Source organism: Garra rufa, chromosome 14 (genome assembly GCF_049309525.1).
Source record: "Garra rufa chromosome 14, GarRuf1.0, whole genome shotgun sequence".
Taxonomy (NCBI): Eukaryota; Metazoa; Chordata; class Actinopteri; order Cypriniformes; family Cyprinidae; genus Garra; species Garra rufa.
In genome coordinates, this window is record NC_133374.1 from 23,004,457 (window position 1) to 23,027,521 (window position 23,065).

The 23,065-nt window shown below is 45.8% G+C and overlaps 1 protein-coding gene across 2 annotated transcripts; it reads left to right on the forward strand.

The window, feature by feature from the left end:
* Positions 1-7: 7 nt before the first annotated feature.
* On the forward strand, positions 8-21,251 carry LOC141284204 (alpha-2-macroglobulin-like). 2 transcript variants are annotated; one of them, XM_073817212.1, is made up of 34 exons: positions 8-114; positions 374-554; positions 632-788; positions 2,918-2,970; positions 3,101-3,121; positions 3,299-3,464; positions 3,547-3,631; positions 3,751-3,871; positions 3,983-4,103; positions 4,192-4,301; positions 4,384-4,554; positions 6,531-6,764; positions 6,868-7,080; positions 7,184-7,333; positions 7,511-7,636; positions 7,894-7,987; positions 8,215-8,338; positions 8,478-8,703; positions 8,774-8,900; positions 8,972-9,093; positions 9,192-9,243; positions 9,324-9,407; positions 18,381-18,557; positions 18,667-18,742; positions 18,924-19,080; positions 19,177-19,251; positions 19,342-19,504; positions 19,616-19,809; positions 19,891-20,103; positions 20,211-20,332; positions 20,417-20,498; positions 20,686-20,769; positions 20,865-20,970; positions 21,061-21,251. In XM_073817212.1, exons 1-34 carry the CDS (start codon positions 35-37, stop codon positions 21,099-21,101), a joined length of 4,308 nt encoding a protein of 1,435 aa, XP_073673313.1. In that variant the 5' UTR covers positions 8-34; the 3' UTR covers positions 21,102-21,251. The 2 variants fall into 2 exon arrangements, with proteins under 2 accessions (XP_073673313.1, XP_073673314.1); XM_073817213.1 differs by having other exon boundaries at positions 3,986-4,103.
* The last annotated feature ends 1,814 nt before the right edge of the window (positions 21,252-23,065 follow it).

Genomic DNA, 23,065 nt, shown 5'->3' on the forward strand with positions numbered 1-23,065 from the left:
GTTCATAGTGTGTTCTGCACGATCAGCCGTCATCATGGTTTTCAAGGTGCTGTGGAAAGGGCTCCTTTTAGTTTCTTTCCTCTTCCTTTCTATCCATGGAAAAACATCAGGGCCGTAAGTACCTTTGGATGGTAACTGTTTAGTAATATCTTTGTAATATCTAAATTTAAACATTAAATATACTAAATCAATCATTTTTGTGAAATTTGCAAAAATACTATATCATCACAGATTGCATTTGCTTAAACTGATGAGCAGAAAGTTCTAGAACATGTATTGAAATACAAAAGTGAACTGTTTAGACATTTTCGTCTTTGATTATATCTGAAATTTGGACAAGCATATCTCTTTATGCTATGATATCTCTCAACAGGTCTTTCATGGTGACATTTCCTGTAGTGATCGAGTCGGGATCTGAGGCTAAACTGTGTGCAAGTCTTCTCAAGCCCAATGAAAGCCTTGTCATGAACATTTATCTGGTTCATGGTGACCAGAGCACTTTAATGCTACAGGAGAAAGCTGAGGAGGAGTTTCACCGCTGCTTTAACTTTCAGGTTTGCCAGCTAGAAAAGTGCATTCACACATAATTTAACATTTTAGTTAAGATTTGAAATAACATTTTGTTCAACAGACACCTCAGGTAGAAGCAGAATCAGTGCAGACAATAAAGGTGGAACTTCAGGGGAAGAACTTCAAGATGACTGAAGAGAGAAAAGTCATGTTCAGACGTTACAACCCTTTGACCTTTGTCCAGACTGATAAACCCATCTATATTCCAGGACAGACAGGTAAGCTGTAAGTCATTGACAGTTATAGTTTAGTGAATAGTGAGGTTGTTTAATGTGTTTCACACTGTTGATGACACAGGGTTTTTATGGAATGTCATTAGTGAAAGTGATGTGAAGAGATATAGCCCACAACAGCCACACCCCAAACCACTGGGCTGTTTCATGCTGCTTGGTTTGACTTGCATCCAGCAGTGCTAGAAAAAAAAGTATGTGAAGCTTAGATAGGTTACTAAAACAATCTTAAAATAATTTGTTTTAATTGTTAAATATATCACATAAACAGCGTATCACAGCCGTAGAAGCCAGCAAACAAACTGTGTCAGAGAACGCAGATTCTATCTTACCAAAAAAGCTTCGGTATCAGTCTAAAAAACAAACCAATGCTCTCCATTGACTTTGTATTGCGAGAAGCTGCCTCCTTGTCATTTCGAAATATAACAATGTCTAAAAGCTGCTATGAGACAAGGTGTACAGTAAACAAGCTAAAAAACACATAACTGCGTTTTTATAAGCTGTCGACCCAAAAAACGAGAATTTAATGACACAAATAGTTGCAGATGTCAGGGTTTAATATAATTTAAGATAATTTTTCTAACAAAAGAAAGGTAAGGAAAAGGGTGCACAGACCAATAAAATTTAGTTTCTCAATATATCTCCTCCTTTCAGGGTGGTGAAATAATCCTTTAAAATGGTTAAATAATGAATGTTTACTGTCGCCGTTAAATTTCCTTCCAATGGGCGTAGTTCTCAGAGTAATAACACGTTGCGCTCTACTTTTGTGTTACTGAACACCAATATTTTTAGGTTGACAGCTTATAAACACATAGTTCTGTGTTTTTTAGCTTGTTTACTGTACACCTTGTCTCATAGCAGCTTTTAGACATCGTTCTGTTTTTGTTATAAGTCAGAAATGACAGGGAGGCAGCTACCCTTAATACAAAATCAATGGAGAGCATTGGTTTGTTCAATTAATTAGAGAATTGAGATGTCCTACAAGATGTCTGCGCTCGATCGGTTTCCGGGTCATAGGATGGAGGACGGAGGAGTGAGGAAACGAGGAGGGATATTGAAAAGCACCCATAGTATTTTGAATTTGGACTGCAGTACCAATTTCAACCGCTACCTGTCAGTATTACATACTGCACATTTAATTATCAAACATGAAAATTTTTAATGTGCTTAAAGGTCCACTGAAGCGCCTTGAAACATGCAGCGTTATTCTATGTGGTGACGTACTTTTAACTGAAACAAAAACATATCGCCCAGCCCCGCCCACTAATTTTGAATAGCCAATAGCGTTCCATTTATATCTGCTCGGGCAAGAGCCGTTGAGCTCGGTAAAGCCGCATTTGTAAGCTTATGACAGCCACAGACTAATAAATTACCCCACAAATTCAATATGAAACTTGCTTAAACGAAATAGTGATCATTATCATGCTGAGGCTGTGTAGTTTAATACATGCCGACCGCACATATCTCCTCCGCGTCTCTGTGTAGGGGGCGGGACACTACGGACTCTAGAGAGCATTTGATTGGACAGAACGTTTGATTAGAAACTGAAGTGCACGGTGATATTATCCAAATCCTTGATTCATATTGGCGGAAGTGACGAGAATGTAAGTTTTGAATGCCCATATCTTGTAAATGCGAATTTTGTCTTTGTTTTGCAGCACACTAGCTTATAGATCACCTTAAGGCTAATATATTCATACTAAAAGCCAAAAAACTTTAATTTTGGTTTCAGGGGGACTTTAAGTAGCAGGGGGAGGCTGTGTTTGTAGCAATAGCCAAAAATGCATTGTATGGGTCAAAGATATTTTGTACATTTTCTACCTTAAATATATCAAAACTTAATTTTTGAACCCTGAGATTCCAGATTTTTGAATAGTTTTATCTCAGCCAAATATTGTCCTATCCTGACAAACCACACATCAATGGAAAACTATTATTTCAAAATATACATTTATGACTGTTTTTTTAGTCCAGGGTCTGTGCGTTCTGTGTAATCCACAGGATTCAAATCACCTTTTTTCCCATATTTCTCAGAGCCTCTAATGTTGCACTGCATTTTAGAAAGGACAAGTGTAAAGTTTGTAATCTCATGTTATCACATATCTCTAATTTCACAGTGAATTTCAGAGTGGTCACCATGGATAGAAATTTTGTACCCTTTGATCAGAAGGTTTGTACCATTTAAGCAACAGCAGCATTTTTTGTGCACTATACCCCCACGTTCACAGCAGTAAATATATTATTTGCACAAAGGATTTTTAAAAGAATCGATGACATTTTGTTTGTTTGTATCTTTTCAGTGCAGTAAAGTTGTGCTGGAGGTAAGCACATGGTACCCGTCTTTTGCAACCATTCATGCCATGCACAACAAAATTTTGATCTAATTTGCTTTTAAAATTAATTTTCAGTGACTACAGGTTGCTAAATAATGGTCAGGATCTGTGTAGATGACTAAAGCTAAACTATATCTGCACTGTGTGTTCTTTGGGATCAAACAGGACAATCAGAATAACAGGATTGGTCAGTGGACAAATATTTCCTCAACAAGGTGGATATTGCAGCTTTCTCATGAGCTGAACCCAGAGGCCCGTCAAGGCAGATACAAACTGATGGCTTATATTGGTGAACGGGTGATCACACATTATTTTGAAGTGAAGAAGTACGGTAAGTATCAATATCACAGAATGTTTTTGAGAGTGAAACCTCATTTATAGTTTTTTTTAACTGATGCTCTGTTGATTTCCAGTTTTACCCAAGTTTGAAATTACCATGAAAGCTCCAAAAGAAATAAGTTTTGCTGATAGCGACATGAATATGGAGGTTTGCGGAAAGTAAGCAATTGTTTCTTCTGTTTTATTGCATTCAAATTCTAAAATACAAATATAATAAAAACTCCCGAGAGTCCTGAATCTGCATTTCAGAAGTGTAACTCAAAGCATGTACTTCATAGATACACATTTGGGCAACCTGTGGCTGGTAAAGCAAGGGTGGAAGTATGCCGGGAACAATGGAGATATAGGCCTAATTCTCAAGCAAACTTAATTTCACCATGTTTGATTGAATCTACTGAGGTGTGAGACTGTATTATTGTATATTGTGTTAAATTATGAAATTATGAAAACATTTTTATCATATAGTCTTTGTATTGGATGTTTTTAATGGATGTGTGTGTGCTTTACCAGCAGATGAGTGAGATGGGTTGTGCCTCCTTTACTTTGGACACATCAGTCTTTTTTAACTCTACAAATCAAAGATTTCAAAAAGAACTTACTGTAAAAGTAAATGTAACAGAAGAAGGAACAGGTGACAGATCCAAGCAGAACCCACATCAAGTGTTTGGATCAAAAATCTGTTTTTGTTAATATTAATATTATTTAAAATATTTTCCCAGAAAACACCATGGAGAAATCTGAAACTATAAGTCTGACATATGAAAGCGGTAAAGCTACATTTAGTGAGCTACCCAAAATCTATGAGCATGGGTCAGTTATACAGGGAAAAGTATGTCTTATTTCAGTGTACATTAATAGTTTGCTGTATTGAAATATAGCCTGATTTTTTTTTATTTTTCCCTGTTGAACAGATCAAACTTGCAAATTTAAATGGATCACCTCTTCAAAACAAAGAAGTTTATCTTTTGGAGGGTAAAAGGTGGTCCTCAAAACTGCTCTTAAATCTCACTACAGACAGCGATGGACTGGCCAGTTTCTCTCTTAACACATCTACCCTTTCTAAAAGTGATATTAATCTGATGGTTGTCACGTTTGAATAACAGGAAGTCTGGGTCCAAATGCAGGGAGGGAAAGAATATATTTAATAAACACAAAAACAGAACAAAAGGCCAACACGGCACAAACGTAACAAACTGAAACACTAAATAAACTAAACAGGGAACATGATCTTGAGCCAGGAATTCAGGAACGCAGAGTGAACAGACAAAACAGGAGACATAAGACAATGCAGACCTGAAAACGGAATGAAGTGTGAGTGTTCTTATACAGAGTCCAGATTGTGAACAGCTGTGTGTGAATCAGTGGTAATGACAAAACAGACGTGATGAATCAGAGTGCAGTGCAAACAGCGACCTCAGGTGGCTGAGGGAAAACCCACAGCCCCGATCATGACAGTACCCCCTCTCTAGGGAACGGCTACCAGACGTTCCCAAAACAAAATTTCTGGAGGGAGGAGGAACGGTGGAAGGTGCATAAGGGGGAGGGATGGCGGGCCAGGCCCGTGCAGCGGAGGGACGTGAGCGGACACCGCCGCCAGAGGAACGTGAGCTGGCCTCGCCGCCAGTGGAACGTGAGCTGGCCTCGCCGCCAGAGGAACTTCAGCGGTCACCGCCGCGTCCGGAGCAGAGAGAGCGGTCACCGCCGCGTCCGGAGCAGAGAGAGCGGTCACCGCCGCGTCCGGAGCAGAGAGAGCGGTCACCGCCGCGTCCGGAGCAGAGAGAGCGGTCACCGCCGCGTCCGGAGCAGAGAGAGCGGTCACCGCCGCGTCCGGAGCAGAGAGAGCGGTCACCGCCGCGTCCGGAGCAGAGAGAGCGGTCACCGCCGCGTCCGGAGCAGAGAGAGCGGTCACCGCCGCGTCCGGAACAGAGAGAGCGGTCAACGCCGCGTCCGGAGCAGAGAGAGCGGTCACCGCCGCGTCCGGAGCAGAGAGAGCGGTCACCGCCGCGTCCGGAGCAGAGAGAGCGGTCACCGCCGCGTCCGGAACAGAGAGAGCGGTCACCGCCGCGTCCGGAGCAGAGAGAGCGGTCACCGCCGCGTCCGGAGCAGAGAGAGCGGTCACCGCCGCGTCAGGAGCAGAGAGAGCGGTCACCGGCGCGTCCGTAGCAGAGAGCGCGGTCACCGCCGCGTCCGGAACAGAGAGCGCGGTCACCGCCGCGTCCGGAACAGATAGCGCGGTCACCGCCGCGTCCGGCGCAGAGAGAGCGGTCACCGCCGCGTCCGGCGCAGAGAGAGCGGTCACCGCCGCGTCCGGAGCAGAGAGAGCGGTCACCGCCGCGTCCGGAACAGAGAGAGCGGTCAACGCCGCGTCCGGCACAGAGAGAGCGGTCACCGCCGCGTCCGGCACAGAGAGAGCGGTCGCCCTCTCCCGAAAAAACGCCTCCGCCCTGGCCCTATAGTAGGGGCGCTTCCGCTCCGCCTCAGCGTTAATGGCCTCCATCGCCGCCAAACAGGCGTAGATGGTCTCAAAGCGGGTGGCCGACGCTGCCTCCGCCTCCTCAGAAAAAAAATTACTCCCCGCTGGACCCATCAGTGAGGTCTGCATTCTGTCACGTTTGAATAACAGGAAGTCTGGGTCCAAATGCAGGGAGGGAAAGAATATATTTAATAAACACAAAAACAGAACAAAAGGCCAACACGGCACAAACGTAACAAACTGAAACACTAAATAAACTAAACAGAGAACATGATCTTGAGCCAGGAATTCAGGAACGCAGAGTGAACAGACAAAACAGGAGACATAAGACAATGCAGACCTGAAAACGGAATGAAGTGTGAGTGTTCTTATACAGAGTCCAGATTGTGAACAGCTGTGTGTGAATCAGTGGTAATGACAAAACAGACGTGATGAATCAGAGTGCAGTGCAAACAGCGACCTCAGGTGGCTGAGGGAAAACCCACAGCCCCGATCATGACAATGGTATGATGTTTCTGCACCCAGTGTTTAAATCAGTTGACACCCTTGGTAATTGAAAATAACTGGATATTCTTTGTTATTCAGGCAAGTGCATATCCAAAGTTTCAGCATCAAAGCTTTAATGCACCTTACCTCTCTACAGAAGAAAAAACAGTTCAGCTTTTCCGACCCGCCACTCCATACACCCCAACACTAAGTGAACTGATTTTAGAGAATATTGAGCAACCGTTAAAGTGTGATGCTGAGTTTACAGTGACCATCAAGTATTATTTTGTTGGAGAGACTGTTAAAGACTTCAAACCTGACATTGTCTATATAGTGAGTACAATTGCTGCATGGTCATTGGCTATGAGCAGTGTTACAGTGATGCTTTCCTCTGAGATTTTCAGTTTGTTATTGTGGTGCCATCTGTCTGTTTCAGGTCTTGTCCAGAGGAAAGATTGTTAATCATGGATTTGAGAAGGTTGAAGTGAAGACTTCTAATGGAGCAGCAAGTGGCACAGTGTCATTCAAACTGTCTGTTGATGCAGATCTGGCTCCTGCAGTGCAGATTCTGGCCTACTGTGTTCTGCCCAGTGACAATGTTGTTGCTGGTAGCAGAGATTTCACAACTGAGAAGTGTTTCAAAAATGAGGTATGCAAAAGGTTCTGGGATATTTTAGATGTCTTGCTGTCTTCAAGCTCAATTTTCAGTAAAGCAGCATTAAAATTGGCACATCCTACTGTTGTTGTCACAGGTTTCTCTGCAGTTTTCTCCTGCTAAAGCAGTTCCTGGTGAGAAAAACACTCTCCAGATCTCAGCTCAGCCTGGTTCACTGTGTGGCCTCAGTGCTGTAGATCAGAGCGTCCTGATCCTGAAGCCAGGAAAACGTCTAGATACTGACAAGGTTTAATTCTGTAGCTTATTAAAAAAAAAAAAAAAAAAAAAAAAAAAAAAACTTTAAAATCTATCTTCAATACACTGGGATCAAACTGTCTTGATATTCCTCAGAGAAATTTGTGTTTTCATGTCTGTAGAGTGTTTTCAGTCGATCAAAACTTTTTTTTTAAAAATCTTGTCACAGATCTTTAACCTGCTGCCAGTACGGTCTGTATCAGGTTATCCTCATAATGCTGAGGACACACCAGAGTGTCTGGAAATTAGACCTCGTCGGGCTGTGTCACTAGACCGTATTTATGACAGCTTGAAGGTAACAAACTGCTCATAAAACTGTTGACATTACTTATAAAGAGGAGAAAGTCAAGATAATAATGTTAAAAAAGAATATTGTAGTATTAGACCATATCAGTTACTGATAAAGAGGAGAAAGTGGGATATAATAAAAATAATTATTAAAAAGTAAGATTGTAATATTACACCAAACCCACAGAATATAGATTTTATTTTTATTTTAGACATTTAAACTGCATATTACATTTCATGTAGATTATAATTGCTGTTTGATAGAATGTGGGATTGAAGATGGCAACAAATTTGGCTGTGAGACAACCCCTTTGTCTGACATACTATGGTGTTCCTTATCACAAACATCTTTTATTGGGTATGTGTACTTGATATTTCTTATATTATGAATAAATTTTTGGTTGTTACATATAGGTCTAATTGCAGAAAATGTTTAAGGGAACATAAAATTATGTGACTGGAATATTACTTTTCCTGCTGTTGTTGAAATAACAGTTTCTTAGTGTTAACAGCTGATGTCTAAAATGCAGTTTATACCTGCTGATATCACTGGTTCTTTGCACATGTATTTATTTGGATTTTCAGGGAGGAGAAACTTCAAATCTCGTGTGTTTACAAATCTCAAATCATTTGGATCTGCTCAACCACCAGTGGAAACAGTTCGTACCTTTTTCCCAGAAACATGGATCTGGCAGCTCACTGAAGTGGGGTATGTAAATACCGTAACCACATTATTTATTTTCACATATTGTTTATGTGAACACCCAGATAATTGTACATGTCTACCATCTCAATGTTTAGCTCCTGGAAGTTTATGCTTCATTTTACTATAATGTGCTGCACAACAGGGACTCTGGATCAGCTCAGGTTCCTGTCACGGTTCCTGACACCATCACCTCTTGGGAGACGGAGGCCTTCTGTCTGTCCTCCAAAGGTCTGGGTCTGGCTCCTCCTGCTCAGCTGACAGTTTTCCAGCCCTTCTTTCTGGAGCTCTCTCTGCCTTACTCCATCATCCGTGGGGAGATCTTTGAGCTGAAGGCCACTGTCTTCAACTATCTGTCCAAGTGCATCATGGTGAGTCTTCAGATTCAGTCTTATCCAATCATATCAAATATTCCACTAATCATGTGTGTTTGACTGACAGGTTAAAGTGACTCCAGCTCCTTCCTCAGACTACACTCTCAAAGCCTCTTCTGATGATCAGTATTCATCCTGTCTGTGTGCTAACGGAAGAAAAACCTTCAAATGGATCCTCACTCCTTCTGTTCTTGGTGAGTTTTCCAGTCCGAATCATTGTTTATTAGTCTCTGTTGTATCTTCATGTACATGTCTTGTGTTGTAGGAGTCTTGAATATTACGGTCAGTGCAGAGGCAGAGGCGTCTCAGACTGTGTGTGACAATGAGATTGTGAGCGTGCCAGAGAGAGGACGCATTGACACAGTCACACGAAGTCTGCTTGTACAGGTCAGCACACATCAAACAGCTCCCAGACATCATTTAACCATGATCCTAATGCTGCTTATGTCAGTATGATGTGTTGATGTTATTGCTTCATGCTGCAGGCTGAAGGAACTGAAAAGACAGAGACCTACAGCTGGTTACTGTGTCCAAAGGGTTTGTCTGCAGACAATATTTAGCATCATAGTGTTTCTCTGCTGATCATTGATATGAGTTTCTGTCTCTCTGGTTCATAGGCGACAGTCTCTCAGAGGAAGTGGATCTGACTCTTCCTAAAGATGTGATAAAGGGATCAGCCCGATCCTCTGTTTCAGTCATTGGTAACATTTACACACACAAACAGAAATGAAGAGTTTGTGTTTGGATTTCTTTTCTTTTCTTTTTTTTTTTCAAAAACATCATCTCTTTATTGACATCTTAAAAAGACAGATTTTGCATTCGACTCTTCTCGAGTCAATGGTAAACTTCAGAGAACAAGCAGAACGTCTCAGGTTACGTATGTAACCCTGGTTCCCTGAGGGAACGAGACACTGCGTCCTGAAACGCTATGGGGAACGCCATTGGCGGGCCGCACTCTGAGTCATAGTCCAACGTCCAATGAGAAACGGGAGTGACGTCACAGGCGCGGTGACGTCATCGACCAGGAAGTATAAAAGCACGTGCGTTTGAAGCCGGCGTCAGCTTCAAAGGAATGAAGCGAGCGCAGCAGGGATGCGGGAATTATGGTCCGAGACGCAGTGTCTCGTTCCCTCAGGGAACCAGGGTTACATACGTAACCTGAGACGTTCCCTTCCGGGAACTCTACACTGCGTCCTGAAACGCTATGGGGAACGAGGTATCAACGCCCCCATAATTTCCGCACCCTGCCTAGTGTCTGCTAGAACAAGGGGGGAAAAGACAGCGATACAATACAATACAAACCTCAGCCTGGGGAACCTGCCAGGACATGGGTGGTAATACATCTCTGACTGTGGAGCCCACCAGATCAGAGGGAAGAGAGTACCTCGGCCCTCGAGCCCACGAGGTCATGTCGTCCTTCGTCTGGTCTCGCAAGACCGAGAAGGGAAAGTGTCTAGAATACTCACCTGATGAGACACTGTGGTAACTCCGCCTGGTGATCTTGCCAGGACGCGAGTGGTAATACATCTCTGTCTGTGACGCATCACCAGACAAGAGGGATAATGAGCCTCGGCCCTCAGGCACTCGAGGAGAAATGGTGGTCCTTTGTCTGCATTACAGCCAGTACAAGAGGGACTCGAGAAGTGTCTGGTAAAGCTTGCCAGGACACTGGAATTCATCTCTGTCTGTGATCAGTCACCAGACAAGAGGGATAAATAGACCTCGGCCCTCAGGCACACGAGGAGAGATAGTGATCCTTTGTCTGCATTACAGCCAGTACAAGAGGGACGCAAGAAGTGCCTGGTGATCTTGCCAGGGCACTGGAATTCATCTCTGTCTGTGATCCACCACCAGACAAGAGGGATACCTGAGCCTCGGCCCTCGGGCACACGAGGATAGAGTTCTCGACCGCTGCCTGTCATGAGACCAGCGCAGGGGGAGAAATGCTCCTCGGCCCTCAGGCACGCGAGGAGAGATAGTGGTCCTTTGTCTGCATTACAGCCAGTACAAGAGGGACACAAGAAGTGCCTGGTGATCTTGCCAGGGCACTGGAATTCATCTCTGTCTGTGATCAGCCACCAGACAAGAGGGATAAGTAGACCTCGGCCCTCAGGTACACGAGGATAGGGGTCTCAACCGCTGCCTGTCACATGACCAGCGCAGGGGGAGAAGTGCTCCTCGGCCCTCAGGCACACGAGGAGAAGTGGTAGTCCATTGTCTGCGTTACAGGCAGTACAAGAGGGACATAAGGAGTGCCTGGTGATTCTGCCAGGGCACTGGAATTCATCTCTGTCTGTGATCAACCATCAGACACGAGGAATACAGGCCTCGGCCCTCGGGCACACGAGGCAGGATAACACACCACTTGCCTGGGAGGTGCCAGGCCAAGATGGTGGGGATACATCTCCTGTCTGGGGACCTGCCAGACCAGGAGGAACAATTATTGAGGAGAATCATACGCCTTTGTCTGGGGAAATTGCCAGAACGAAAGGGGTAGAATCTCTTTTCCTTGTTAGAAGGAAAGCGCCTTTTGACCTCTTGAGCCTAGCCTTTTTGCTAGGGCTGAAAGATGACTGAGCCCGGAGTGGCTCTGAGGTCTAGTTCGTAGAATCTGACGAACGTTAGAGGTGAGGACCAACCCGCCGCACTGCAGATGTCCTGGATCGGGACACCTGCCATCAGAGCTTTGGAGGCTGCAACGCCTCGAGTTGAGTGAGCCTTGACTCCCATCGGGGATGGGAGACCAGAGGACTCGTATGCAGTAGAGATGGCATCAACGATCCACTTACTGATAGTAGGCTTGGAAGCCGGGCACCCCCTCTTAGGGGGGCCGTAACAGACAAACAATTGCTCTGATTTACGCCACAGGGCAGCTCTGTGGACATAAGTGTCTAGTGCTCTTACTGGACACATCAAGTTATACTTCCTCCAACGTCGTGCTCCACGAATGGAGGAGGATAAAACGCTAGCAGCGTTATTGGCTGTGGTGTTACTGAGGGGACCTTGGGTGTGTACCCAGCTCTTGGGTAGAGGAATGCTTTGGCCAACCCTGGGGCAAAGTCAATATAAGAAGGGGCCACTGAAAGGGCCTGCAGGTCCCCGACTCTCTTAAGAGATGTTAGCGCCAACAGCAGTGCTGTTTTTAGGGTAAGCATCCGATCGGAGGCCTCCTCCAGAGGCTCGAAGGGAGGTTTACACAGCGCCTCCAACACCACAGCTAAGTCCCATGTAGGGACTCTCGGTCTTGCACGAGGCCTCAGCCTGAGTGCACCGCGGAGGAAACGTGAGACCAGGGGGTTTTTGCCCACTGAAAGGCCGCCCTGAAGGGCGTGGTAAGCCGATATAGCCGCAACGTACACCTTCAAGGTGGAGTGAGCTAACCCAGTGGACAAACGAGTTTGCAGGAACTCCAGCACTGTACCAACCGGGCAGTGGACTGGGTCTAGACGGCGTTCATGACACCATGACGCAAACAGGTTCCACTTTAGGCCATAAAGTTTCCTCGTAGAGGGAGCTCTGGATTGAAGGATGGTCTCAACAACCTCAGCTGAGAGACCAGCTTCTATGAGTTGTGCCCCCTCAGGGGCCACACCCATAACTTCCACTTCTCTGGGTGGGGGTGGCAGATTGTGCCCCCAGCCTGAGAAAGAAGGTCCCTCCTGACAGGAATCTCCCATGGAGAGCCGTCGAGGAGGGCGATTATATCCGAGAACCATACTCGGGCCGGCCAGTACGGGGCTACTAGCAGCAGCCGTACTCTGTACCGGCGTACTCTTTCCAGAACTCGCGGGAGCAGAGCGATCGGGGGAAAAGCATACAGACGAAGCCTCGGCCACGTCTGTACCATGGTATCCAGTCCGAGAGGAGCTGGAGGAACTAGAGAGTACCAAAGGGGACATTGCGATGTCTCCTGAGTCGCAAAGAGGTCCACTTGGGCTTGACCAAAGACTCTCCATATCTGCTTCACCACCTCGGGGTGAAGCATCCATTCCCCGGGCCTCGGCCCCTGCCTCGACAGGACATCTGCTCCCACATTGAGACGTCCAGGAATGCGAACTGCTCTCAATGAGAGAAGCTTCCCTTGTGACCACAAGATGATCTGGTACGCCAGCTTGTATAGGGGGCGTGAACGCAGACCTCCCTGGTGGTTTATGTAGTAGACCACCGCAGTGTTGTCTGTGCGGACCAGCACGTGATGGTTTCTTAGGTCTGGAAGGAAATGCTTCAGAGCCAGGAACACTGCCAGCATTTCTAGGCAATTTATGTGCCAAGAGTGATGCCGGTCGTTCCATAGGCCTTGGGCGGAGCGGCCACTCATGACCGCTCCCCACCCGGTGAGGGATGCATCTGTCGCTAGCGTGACGCGGCGGCAAGGAGCTCCCAGCACTGGACCTTGTGATAGGAACCAGGGCTTTTTCCACATGACTAAGGCACGTAGGCAGCGCCGCGTGACCTTGATCTTGCGGAATGGGTTCCCCCTCGGGGAAAACCCTTTGGTTTTGAGCCACCACTGCAGTGGTCTCATGTACAGCAGTCCAAGAGGTATCACGTTGGATGCAGCTGCCATAAGACCTAACAGTACTTGGAACTGTTTGACGGTGAGTAGCAGGTCTAGCTTGACCGCATTTGCTGCAGTAAGGATCGACTCGATCCGAGCAGGTGACAATCGTGCCTGCATCGTGGTCGAATCCCAGATTACACCTAGATAAGTGGTTCTCTGTAATGGAGACAGCACACTTTTCTTGGCGTTGAGTCTCAACCCCAGCTTTTTCATTTGAGCAAGAACAACATCTCGATGTTGAGCCGCTAACTGTTCTGAACTGGCTAGGATGAGCCAGTCGTCTATATAGTTGAGTATGCGGATGCCCTGGAGTCGCAGTGGAGCCAGAGCAGCATCCACACACTTCGTGAAAGTTCGGGGTGAGAGCGCTAGGCCGAACGGAAGAACTCTGTATTGGTAAGCTTTGCCCCTGAAAGCGAACCTGAGAAACTTCCGGTGTTGAGGAAGGATGGAGACATGAAAGTACGCGTCTTTCAGATATGAAGCTAGCGCAAGTTCTGGCAGGAAGACTCAATCGTTCGCGTCACTAATTACCTCCTCATCTTCCAACCATATCATTACTGTAGCTTTAAGGGGTAGCGCTTACCATGTCTGAGTTCGCAGATGCTGTTGCTCCAGCACACAGCCGTGAAACTGGATTCCAGCCGCAGTTGCAAGGAGCGGAGCTGTTAACTCTCTCAAACTGACAGGATTTATCACGGATACCATGGTTACTTCATTAAAAACGACTGTCGGCATAGTTTAACGTGAACCGTGCGGTTCTCCTCCTCTGCGGATGTGTTTGTGGTGCAGGAGTCGTAACAATGTACCGTCGTCTCGCTGGCGGCGGTAGACAGAAGCAGCGGCTAGAGCCCAGTCTGGCGAATCTGTGAGCTCGAGCTGCTCAAGCGGCGGCATGAGGCTCTGATCGCCAGCGCGCTTGCGCTACACGCGCCAACCCGAGCCGGAGAGAGCCGAGCGGCCGAGCGCCGACACGAACCCGCGGTGCTCACCGATGCCATCGCTCCCGTACCTCCATCCTCGAAGCCCAGCAAGCTCTCCAGCCTCGATCTAGGTAAATCCTATTTTTTTTTCTACTGGTGGTGGTGTTTTGCCAAAGCGGTTGGCACTCTCACGAATTGCATGGCTAGCTACTAAAGCAAGATGGCCTGCGGGTTATACGTCTGTCAAACAGCTGTTCACGCTATAGGTTCAAGTGGCTGCAGCTTATGCTGCCTTCATGCGCTATCGTAATTATAAATACCAAAGCTATCAAGACGGCCCGTGGCCCATGCGTTCTATCAGAAGATGGCCTGTGTATTCAATCATGCGTTCTATCCAAAGATGGCCTGTGTATTTATTCATGCGTTCTACCAAAAGATGGCCTGTGTATTCAATCATGCGTTCTATCCAAAGATGGCCTGTGTATTTATTCATGCGTTCTACCAAAAGACGGCCTGCGTATTCAATCATGCGTTCTATCCAAAGACGGCCTGTGTATTTATTCATGCGTTCTACCAAAAGACATGCGTTCTATCCAAAGACGGCCTGTGTATTTATTCATGCGTTCTAACAAAAGACGGCCTGCGTATTCAATCATGCGTTCTACCAAAAGATGGCCTGTGTATTCAATCATGCGTTCTACCAAAAGAGGGCTGTGTGTTCAATCATGCGTTCTATCAAAAGAGGGCTGTGTATTCAATCATGCGTTCTATCAAAAGATGGCCTGTGGCCCATGTGTTCTATCAAAAGATGGCCTGTGGCCCATGTGTTCTATCAAAAGATGGCCTGTGGCCCAAGCGTTCTATCAAAAGATGGCCTGTGGCCCAAGCGTTCTATCAAAAGATGGCCTGTGGCCCATGTGTTCTATCAAAAGATGGCCTGTGGCCCATGTGTTCTATCAAAAGATGGCCTGTGGCCCATGTGTTCTATCAAAAGATGGCCTGTGGCCCAAGCGTTCTATCAAAAGATGGCCTGTGGCCCATGTGTTCTATCAAAAGATGGCCTGTGGCCAAGCGTTCTATCAAAAGATGGCCTGTGGCCCATGTGTTCTATCAAAAGATGGCCTGTGGCCCAAGCGTTCTATCAAAAGATGGCCTGTGGCCCATGTGTTCTATCAAAATATGCCCGTGGTCCATGCGTTCTATCAAAGGATTGCCCTGTTTCACGTCGCAATCAAGGATACCAGGAGCATATGTTCATTTTCAAAAAAAAAAAAAAAAACAGCTAGTGGTTCATTTAAGTTAACCATTAATGGCACTCATCTAAATCTAATTTGTTTCTCTTTCTTTTTCCATCTAAGCCAGGAACCCCAGGATTCACGACCGTAAGGTAATTTTAAAACCGTCCTTTGGGGGTGGGCCCCGTTCTGGTGGATCCTTAAGTCCACCTATCTTTGGGGGTTAGCGGCGCCCCCGCCTTCGTCTTCAGGCGGGACTCGCTGTTTCCGTACCCTCGGAATGCGAGTTTCGAACGGGGCCTACGCCAAAGAACCGGATTGCTTGCTGAGCTTCTACATAAATGTAATCGGTATAGTATAAATTCTCCCGAGTCTTTCTGGTAGAAATGAAGCTAGCGCAAGTTCTGGCAGGAAGACTCAATCGTTCGCGTCACTAATTACCTCCTCATCTTCCAACCATATCATTACTGTAGCTTTAAGGGGTAGCGCTTACCATGTCTGAGTTCGCAGATGCTGTTGCTCCAGCACCTCCATCCTCCCCACCTCCACCAAGATGGAATCTCTCCTCCAACTCCTCTATTCTACCAAGCTGGGTCATCCCTCTATTACCACATCCATCAATCAGGCTATCCCCTTCTTCACGAAGACCTCAGATTGTCTTCCTCAATCCTCACCATCACCAGTTGGCCCCTTTCCTGACTCCGCGGGGGGGTTAGCGGCGCCCCCGCCTTCGTCTTCAGGCGGGACTCGCTGTTTCCGTACCCTCGGAATGCGAGTTTCGAACGGGGCCTACGCCAAAGAACCGGATTGCTTGCTGAGCTTCTACATAAATGTAATCGGTATAGTATAAATTCTCCCGAGTCTTTCTGGTAGAACTATCGTGACAAACCAGTCCTCGGACCTGATTTGAGACACGACCTGTGTGACAGTCAACATTTTGAACTTCAGTTTTATGACTGAGAGGTTTAGCTGTCTGAGATCTAAAATGGGCCGCAGGCCCCCATCCTTCTTGGGAACAATGAAGTGCCGGCTGTAGAACCAGGATTCTCTGTGTTGAGGAGGGACCACCTCGATGGCCTCCTTCCTCAGGAGAGTATTTACTTCCTGTTCCAATACCAGAGCCTGCTCGGGGCCTACCAGAGTAGGAAATACCCCGCTGAAAGGTGGCGGCTTGGCGCCGAATTGAATGCAATAGCCTTTCTCTACAGTACGCAGGACCCACATAGAAATATTTGGCAGTAGTTTCCACGCTGCCAGAAATTCTACTAAGGGAACCAACCTCTCGAGGCTGGTTTCTGGATTTATTTAAAGAGCTACCTCGGTGGCCTGTAACAGCGAACTGGCAGGATGCACCTGAAGTAAGCGCTCTGGAAACCCCCGTGGGGGTGACGAACTCTCTGGTTCCACTACGTTTCCGGGCGGAGAGACCAGAGAATGATGTTCGCGGGAGACTGCCGCGCCCTGTAACACCGGCAGGGTTAGCTGACGAATCTCCTGAGGGCCCCGAAGAGAGGTGGTCACCGTACTCCTCAGAGGCGGTGAAGCACCTAGCTCTTCGAGAGGGGCTGCCCTCATTGGCCCTGTGGTACCGCCATCAGGGCCATTTAGCCGAGGACCTCTTAGACTAAAGCACGACCCTTAGATCGGGCTTAGTCTTTGAAGCCCCCAGTGAGGAGTGTTGCCAATCCCGCCCTCTAGGTCTCACCGGAGGGAAACGGGCTGCAATGCTCCTAATATGAGCCTCTTATGTGAGGAGCTGGTACACGGCTGGGGTTTTTATGCTCCCGTCCAGCAACCCCGACACGTGTGCAATTTGCCCATCAAGCCTGAAGTTATTTTAGGCGGCCTGGAAAGCAAAGACGGAACTTTTAAGGATGATGCCAGGCTGGGTGACAGATAGCTGACTAGCGTCTGTTCAACCCGCGGCATCATCTTTTCTTTCTAGTTTTTCCCCTGATCTAGAAAGCTCAGTGTGCAGATCGGGGAAGAACAGAAAGTTCCGCTTTTTAAGTGCTAACTTAGCTACTGCATTAGTCAGCACGTCCAACAGCTCCTCATACCGAGGCGATCGGGGGGGGCGGTTGAATACTTTTGACAACGTTCTCCACATCAACCTCCTCGGAGGAAGATAGGGGAAGTGTTGAAAACTCTTTCTGGATGGAAGTAACCGCATGCGGGCTTCCTTATCCAGTAGGAGATTTACCGATCCACCAGATAGGGAAGGAGATAGGGGATCACCCGTCTCACTACCTCTAGTAGATCTAGCTGCGATCCCCACGAGTGCAGCTGCCGCTCCGCCTCGACGGAAGCGGGGCCAGACCCGCAGGGAACGCTAACGAAAGCCCCCTCCTCAAAGAGGGCTTTCCGGGAACGGAGCAACCGCAGCGGCATTCGCTCGCACTGCGGGCAGCCAGCCCCCTCAAGGGCTGACCTAGCGTGCTCCGCTCCCAGCAGACCACACATAGATCATGTGTATCCCCACCAACAAAGAAACGTTGGCAGGGAGGGACACACTTTCTATGTGGCTGCTGAACCGCCTTTCTTCTTTCGTTCTTAAAAGAACGTTTTCCCCCAGGCATACTGCTCAAAATAAAAGTAGTGCAAACTGGCACTGAAAAACAGCAGTATGGGACAGACAGACAATAGACATAGAGCGCTCTCGCTGAATGACAAAAGCTGACGCCGGCTTCAAACGCACGTGCTTTTATACTTCCTGGTCGATGACGTCACCGCGCCTGTGACGTCACTCCCGTTTCTCATTGGACGTTGGACTATGACTCAGAGTGCGGCCCGCCAATGGCGTTCCCCATAGCGTTTCAGGACGCAGTGTAGAGTTCCCGGAAGGGAACCACCATTTTACAATACTTCAATAACCACTGCACTGAACTTTTCAATGGTTTGTATTGTGTTTGGATTTCTGAAATGTAGTGAATTTCATTTGTATTTGGTTTGTAGGAGACATTTTGGGTCGTGCACTGAGGAATCTTCATGGATTATTACGGATGCCGTATGGCTGTGGAGAACAAAACATGGCTGTTCTTTCTCCCAATATTTACATTCTGCAGTATCTGGAAAACACGGAGCAGCTCACCTCAGCCATCCGAGAGAGAGCCACCGGCTTCCTTAAGAGCGGTGAGAGACATAAATTGTTGCAAGAAAATAATGAAGAATTAAGTCACACAACATCTGACTTTGGAACACTTGATCAACATTAAAATTTAATTACTGTCAAATTTAACAGGATACCAGAGACAACTGAACTATAGACATAACAGTGGTGCATACAGCACATTTGGACACGGAAAAGAGAATACATGGTAAAAACAGTTCACTCTTATTTATTATCAAAGCAAATACATTAATTTACTAAAAAAAACATAGGCATCCTGTACAAAATATTAGTCTGTCTTCTGCATTTTTCATCATTTTTTATCAATTTTGAGTTAACATTTGAGTTACATTATTGGAACAACTAAAACTGAATTACCACACCACCAGGTTGACTGCCTTTGTCCTGAGGTCTTTTGGAAAAGCACAGAAATACATATTTATTGATCCACAAATTATCCAGAGTGCAAAGGAATGGTTAATAAGCAGACGGGATTCAGACGGCTGTTTTATCCAACAGGGAACACTGTTCAACAACAGAATGAAGGTGTGCTACTTGTTTCTTAATGTTTGTTGCGATCAAGACACTGGGTCTGGTAATAATTTTAATATTTGTCTCTATTGCTGTTTTCCTTCATTGCAGGGTGGAGTGAACGATAATGTGACCATGACTGCTTACATTACTGCATCATTGCTTGAACTGGAAACGCCAGTCACAGTAAGTCCATCTACACGAAACACATCAGTATAAACGTGAATACAAATTATGTTTACAGCGGCTGTTTCTCTGTTTTTTTTTTTGTCTCAGGATCCTGTCGTCACTAAAGGTTTGTCATGCTTGATGTCTGTCATTGAGGATGTCAAAAACACTTACACCACTGCTCTGCTCGCCTACACTTTCAGTCTGGCTAGAGACACAGACACTCGACAGCAGCTTTTCAAGAAACTGGAGGAAATTGCTATTTCAGATGGTAAGACATTTGTTTCTGATGACTTTCTCTTGTCTTGTATGACTGTACTGTTGTTGTTTTTTGTCATACTCATTAAGTTACTGGTGTCTCCTTTGTTCATGTGTCCTAAAGGGTCTCGTCTCCACTGGTCTCAGTCTGGATCTGATGATGACTCTGATTCTCTGTCAGTGGAGATCAGCTCATATGTGCTGTTAGCTGTTCTCACTACAGATTCAGTCACTACAGCTGATCTGGGTTTTGCTAACAGGATTGTCAGCTGGCTTGTGAAGCAGCAGAATGCCTATGGAGGATTCTCCTCCACACAGGTCCCTCAAACTACTCAAATCAAACACATGATTGCTGAATGATGGGTAAAAGTCTCATTACTGAACACATTTATTTCTCAGGACACAGTGGTGGCTCTTCAGGCTCTGTCTTTGTACGCCACCAAAGTGTTCAGCTCTGACGGCTCCAGCACAGTGACTGTACAGTCAGCAGGAGACACTCACCACTTTGATGTCAATCAGGAAAACAAGTTACTGTATCAGGAGAAGCAGCTGCAGAACGTTCCAGCCAAATACAGCATTGAAGTGAAGGGCTCAACCTGTGTGTCTGTGCAGGTCTGTAGTGTGTTCTGTAACTCACTTTCTCTCTTCCCTCTCTAAGAATTTTGTGGTTGTTGTGAGATAATATATGAATGTGTTTTTGTTCATGTTTACTGTTTCAGATTGCTCAGTTCTACAACATTCCTACTCCTACTGAAACTAAAACATTGAGCATTGATGCTAAGATTGAGGGAGATTGTAAGAAAAGCTTTGGACAAGACATATTGTTAAATTTCACTGTGAAGTAAGAACAGTAACTTGCTATTATACATGATTGTTATGGCTTTAGTTCATTCAACTCTAATGGTTCGTATTTTCTCTTTTCCAGGTATAATGGTCCACAGGCAAGGTCTAACATGGTCATTGTGGATATTAAGCTCTTATCAGGATTCACAGCTGATACATCATTGGTGCGTTTGACTATAAAATGAATCATTTTTAGATTCGCCGTACTGATTCACTGTGGATCTAAGATAGAATATATTGTCTTATATTGCTTGAACGACATGATAGCTTACAGAAAATAGTTTTTCAGTGTTTTCCTGTTGGGTATGTGACATATAATAAAAAAAAAAATGTATCACTTTTTCCACACAGCTTGAAACTCAGCGTCTTTCAAGAACATCACTTGTGGAGCGGCTCGATTCTAAAGATGATCATGTCATTGTGTATCTGAAAGAGGTGAGAAAAAAGCAACTTTCATATGATACAGTGATTCATTTACATTTGATCATATATCTTCCAATTCCATGATTCTGATTCTCAACTTCCTGCAGGTTCAAAAAAATATACCGGTGAATCTTCAGATAAAATTGAAACAGGTTCTTCCAGTGAAGAATCTCAAACCAGCTGTAATTAAAGTGTATGATTACTACCAAACAAGTAAGATTTTATGTGTCATTTTCTCTGTTATTATTATATGATTCAAAAATAGCTATTAAGCTAATTTCTCTGTATTTACATTTCCCTCAGGTGATCAGTCAGAGACCGAGTACTCATCCCACTGTGAATGAATTGTCATGCTTCAGTTCTGCAGCTTGGATAAAGATAATAAATTCTCACTAAATGTTTAATGTTTCACTGTTTTGTTCAATGTTGCTCTTTATCCGGGGTAAAATCATTTTATGTTTCATAAAATCAATAAACAGTCACTGTGGATGAAAGTTGGTAGTAACTGCTTGTTTTGAATCCTACTGAATTTAAAAAGTCCATGCTGTGCATGATATTAGGAGGAGTTAAGCAGATAACACTTTAGAATAATGGGCCGTTGTTAACAAGTAACTATGCAGGAAGTAATAGGTAGTTCTACATTAACACTCAACTTAATACTATTAACTAATATAGAAGCAAGATTAACTAAGCAGTAGGTAATTGCTAATTTTGGACAAAGGTAGTCCCTTATTAGGTATTTGATAATTACTAAAAAAAATGTCATTGAGAACTATTTGTGAACTGTGACCAATTCATAAAGAATAACTGATTAATTAATAATAACAACAACAACAGTAACATTTATAAAATGAACAATTAGATTCTTTGTGCAAACTAATTTATGAAAACCACCACCATCACCGGTTGAAGTACTGGTTGAAATTGTGACTCTTACCAAAATATGACTGGATGTGTTTTCTGTTCATTTCAAACAAACAATAATATAATTTCTTTAATTAGGATGTAATGCCAGCAATGACTGGATGCTCATGATTGGATTATTTCACTATTATGAGCTGCATTTAGTTCAATGTTCAACTTTTTTTTTTTTAGTATTAGTATTAATAGTATTCTGGGGCAGGCTTCTCTTTAGTGTGATAGTAAATAATTATGTTCTTTTACTTCCGTAATGAAGACGTTAACTGCATTTATTTTGTTAAGTACAAAAACATTTTCCACAGTACAATGTCTGTTAGAATATCACTAGTGCTTCAGTGCAAGTTTATTGTAAATTACTTGCAAAATCCTGTCACGGTGAGATAGAGGAGGTCTGGGTCCAAGTGCGGGGAATAGAATTTATTAATTATAAATCAAAAAACAAACAAACAAAACAAAAGGCCAACACGGCACACACAACAGGAAACAAGGCACGAGCTAGAACACTGATACATGGAGCAAGGATACAGACCAACACGGTAAAACAAACCACACAGAAGACAGGTTACAGGAAACAATGCAGACTCACAAGAGTGGTGGGAGAGTGGAGATTATAAAGTCTGTGGTGATAGTGAACAGCTGTGGAGGAAACGAGTGTCATAATCAAGGACAACAAGACAGGTGTAGACAATCAGGGAAGTGCAGTGCAAGATGAAGGGAAACAGCGACCTCAGGTGGCTGAGGGAAAACCCGCAGCCCAGAGTCATGACAGTACCCCTCCCCTACGGAACGGCTTCCAGACGTTCCCTGAGGCCGAAACAAGTCTGGAGGGAGGTGGAACGGGGGACTGGTGAAACAGGGGGAGGGATGGCGGGCCAGGCCCGTGCAGTGGAGGAACGTGAGTTGACTTCGCCGCCAGAGGAACGCGAGCCGGCCTCGCCGCCAGAGGAACGCCAGCGGCCAGAGGAACGTAAGCTGGCATAGCCGCCAGAGGAACGTCAGTCGCCAGAGGAACGTCAGCGGGCACCGCTGCCAGAGGAACACGAGCCAGCATAGCCGCCAGAGGAATGTGAGCTGGCATAGCCGCCAGAGGAACGCCAGCAGTCACCGCCGCGTCCGGCACAGAGAAAGCGGTCACCGCCGCGTCAGGAACAGAGATAACGGTCACCGCCGCGTCCGGAACAGAGAGCGCGGTCACCGCCGCGTCCGGAACAGAGAGCGCGGTCACCGCCGCATCAGGAACAGAGATAGCGGTCGCCGGCGCGTCGGGAACAGAGAGAGCGGCCGCCGCCGCGTCCGGAACAGAGAGCGCGGTCACCGCCGCATCAGGAACAGAGATAGCGGTCGCCGGCGCGTCGGGAACAGAGAGAGCGGGCGCCGCCGCGTCCGG

Excerpts from the sequence above, each read along its gene's own strand:
- LOC141284204 (XM_073817212.1), top strand. The coding sequence starts at position 35 with ATGGTTTTCAAGGTGCTGTGGAAAGGGCTCCTTTTAGTTTCTTTCCTC. Across the intron at positions 8,901-8,971 it reads CCTCACTCCTTCTGTTCTTG|GAGTCTTGAATATTACGGTC; the intron begins GTGAGTTTTCCA and ends CTTGTGTTGTAG. Across the intron at positions 20,499-20,685 it reads TCACAGCTGATACATCATTG|CTTGAAACTCAGCGTCTTTC; the intron begins GTGCGTTTGACT and ends TTTTCCACACAG.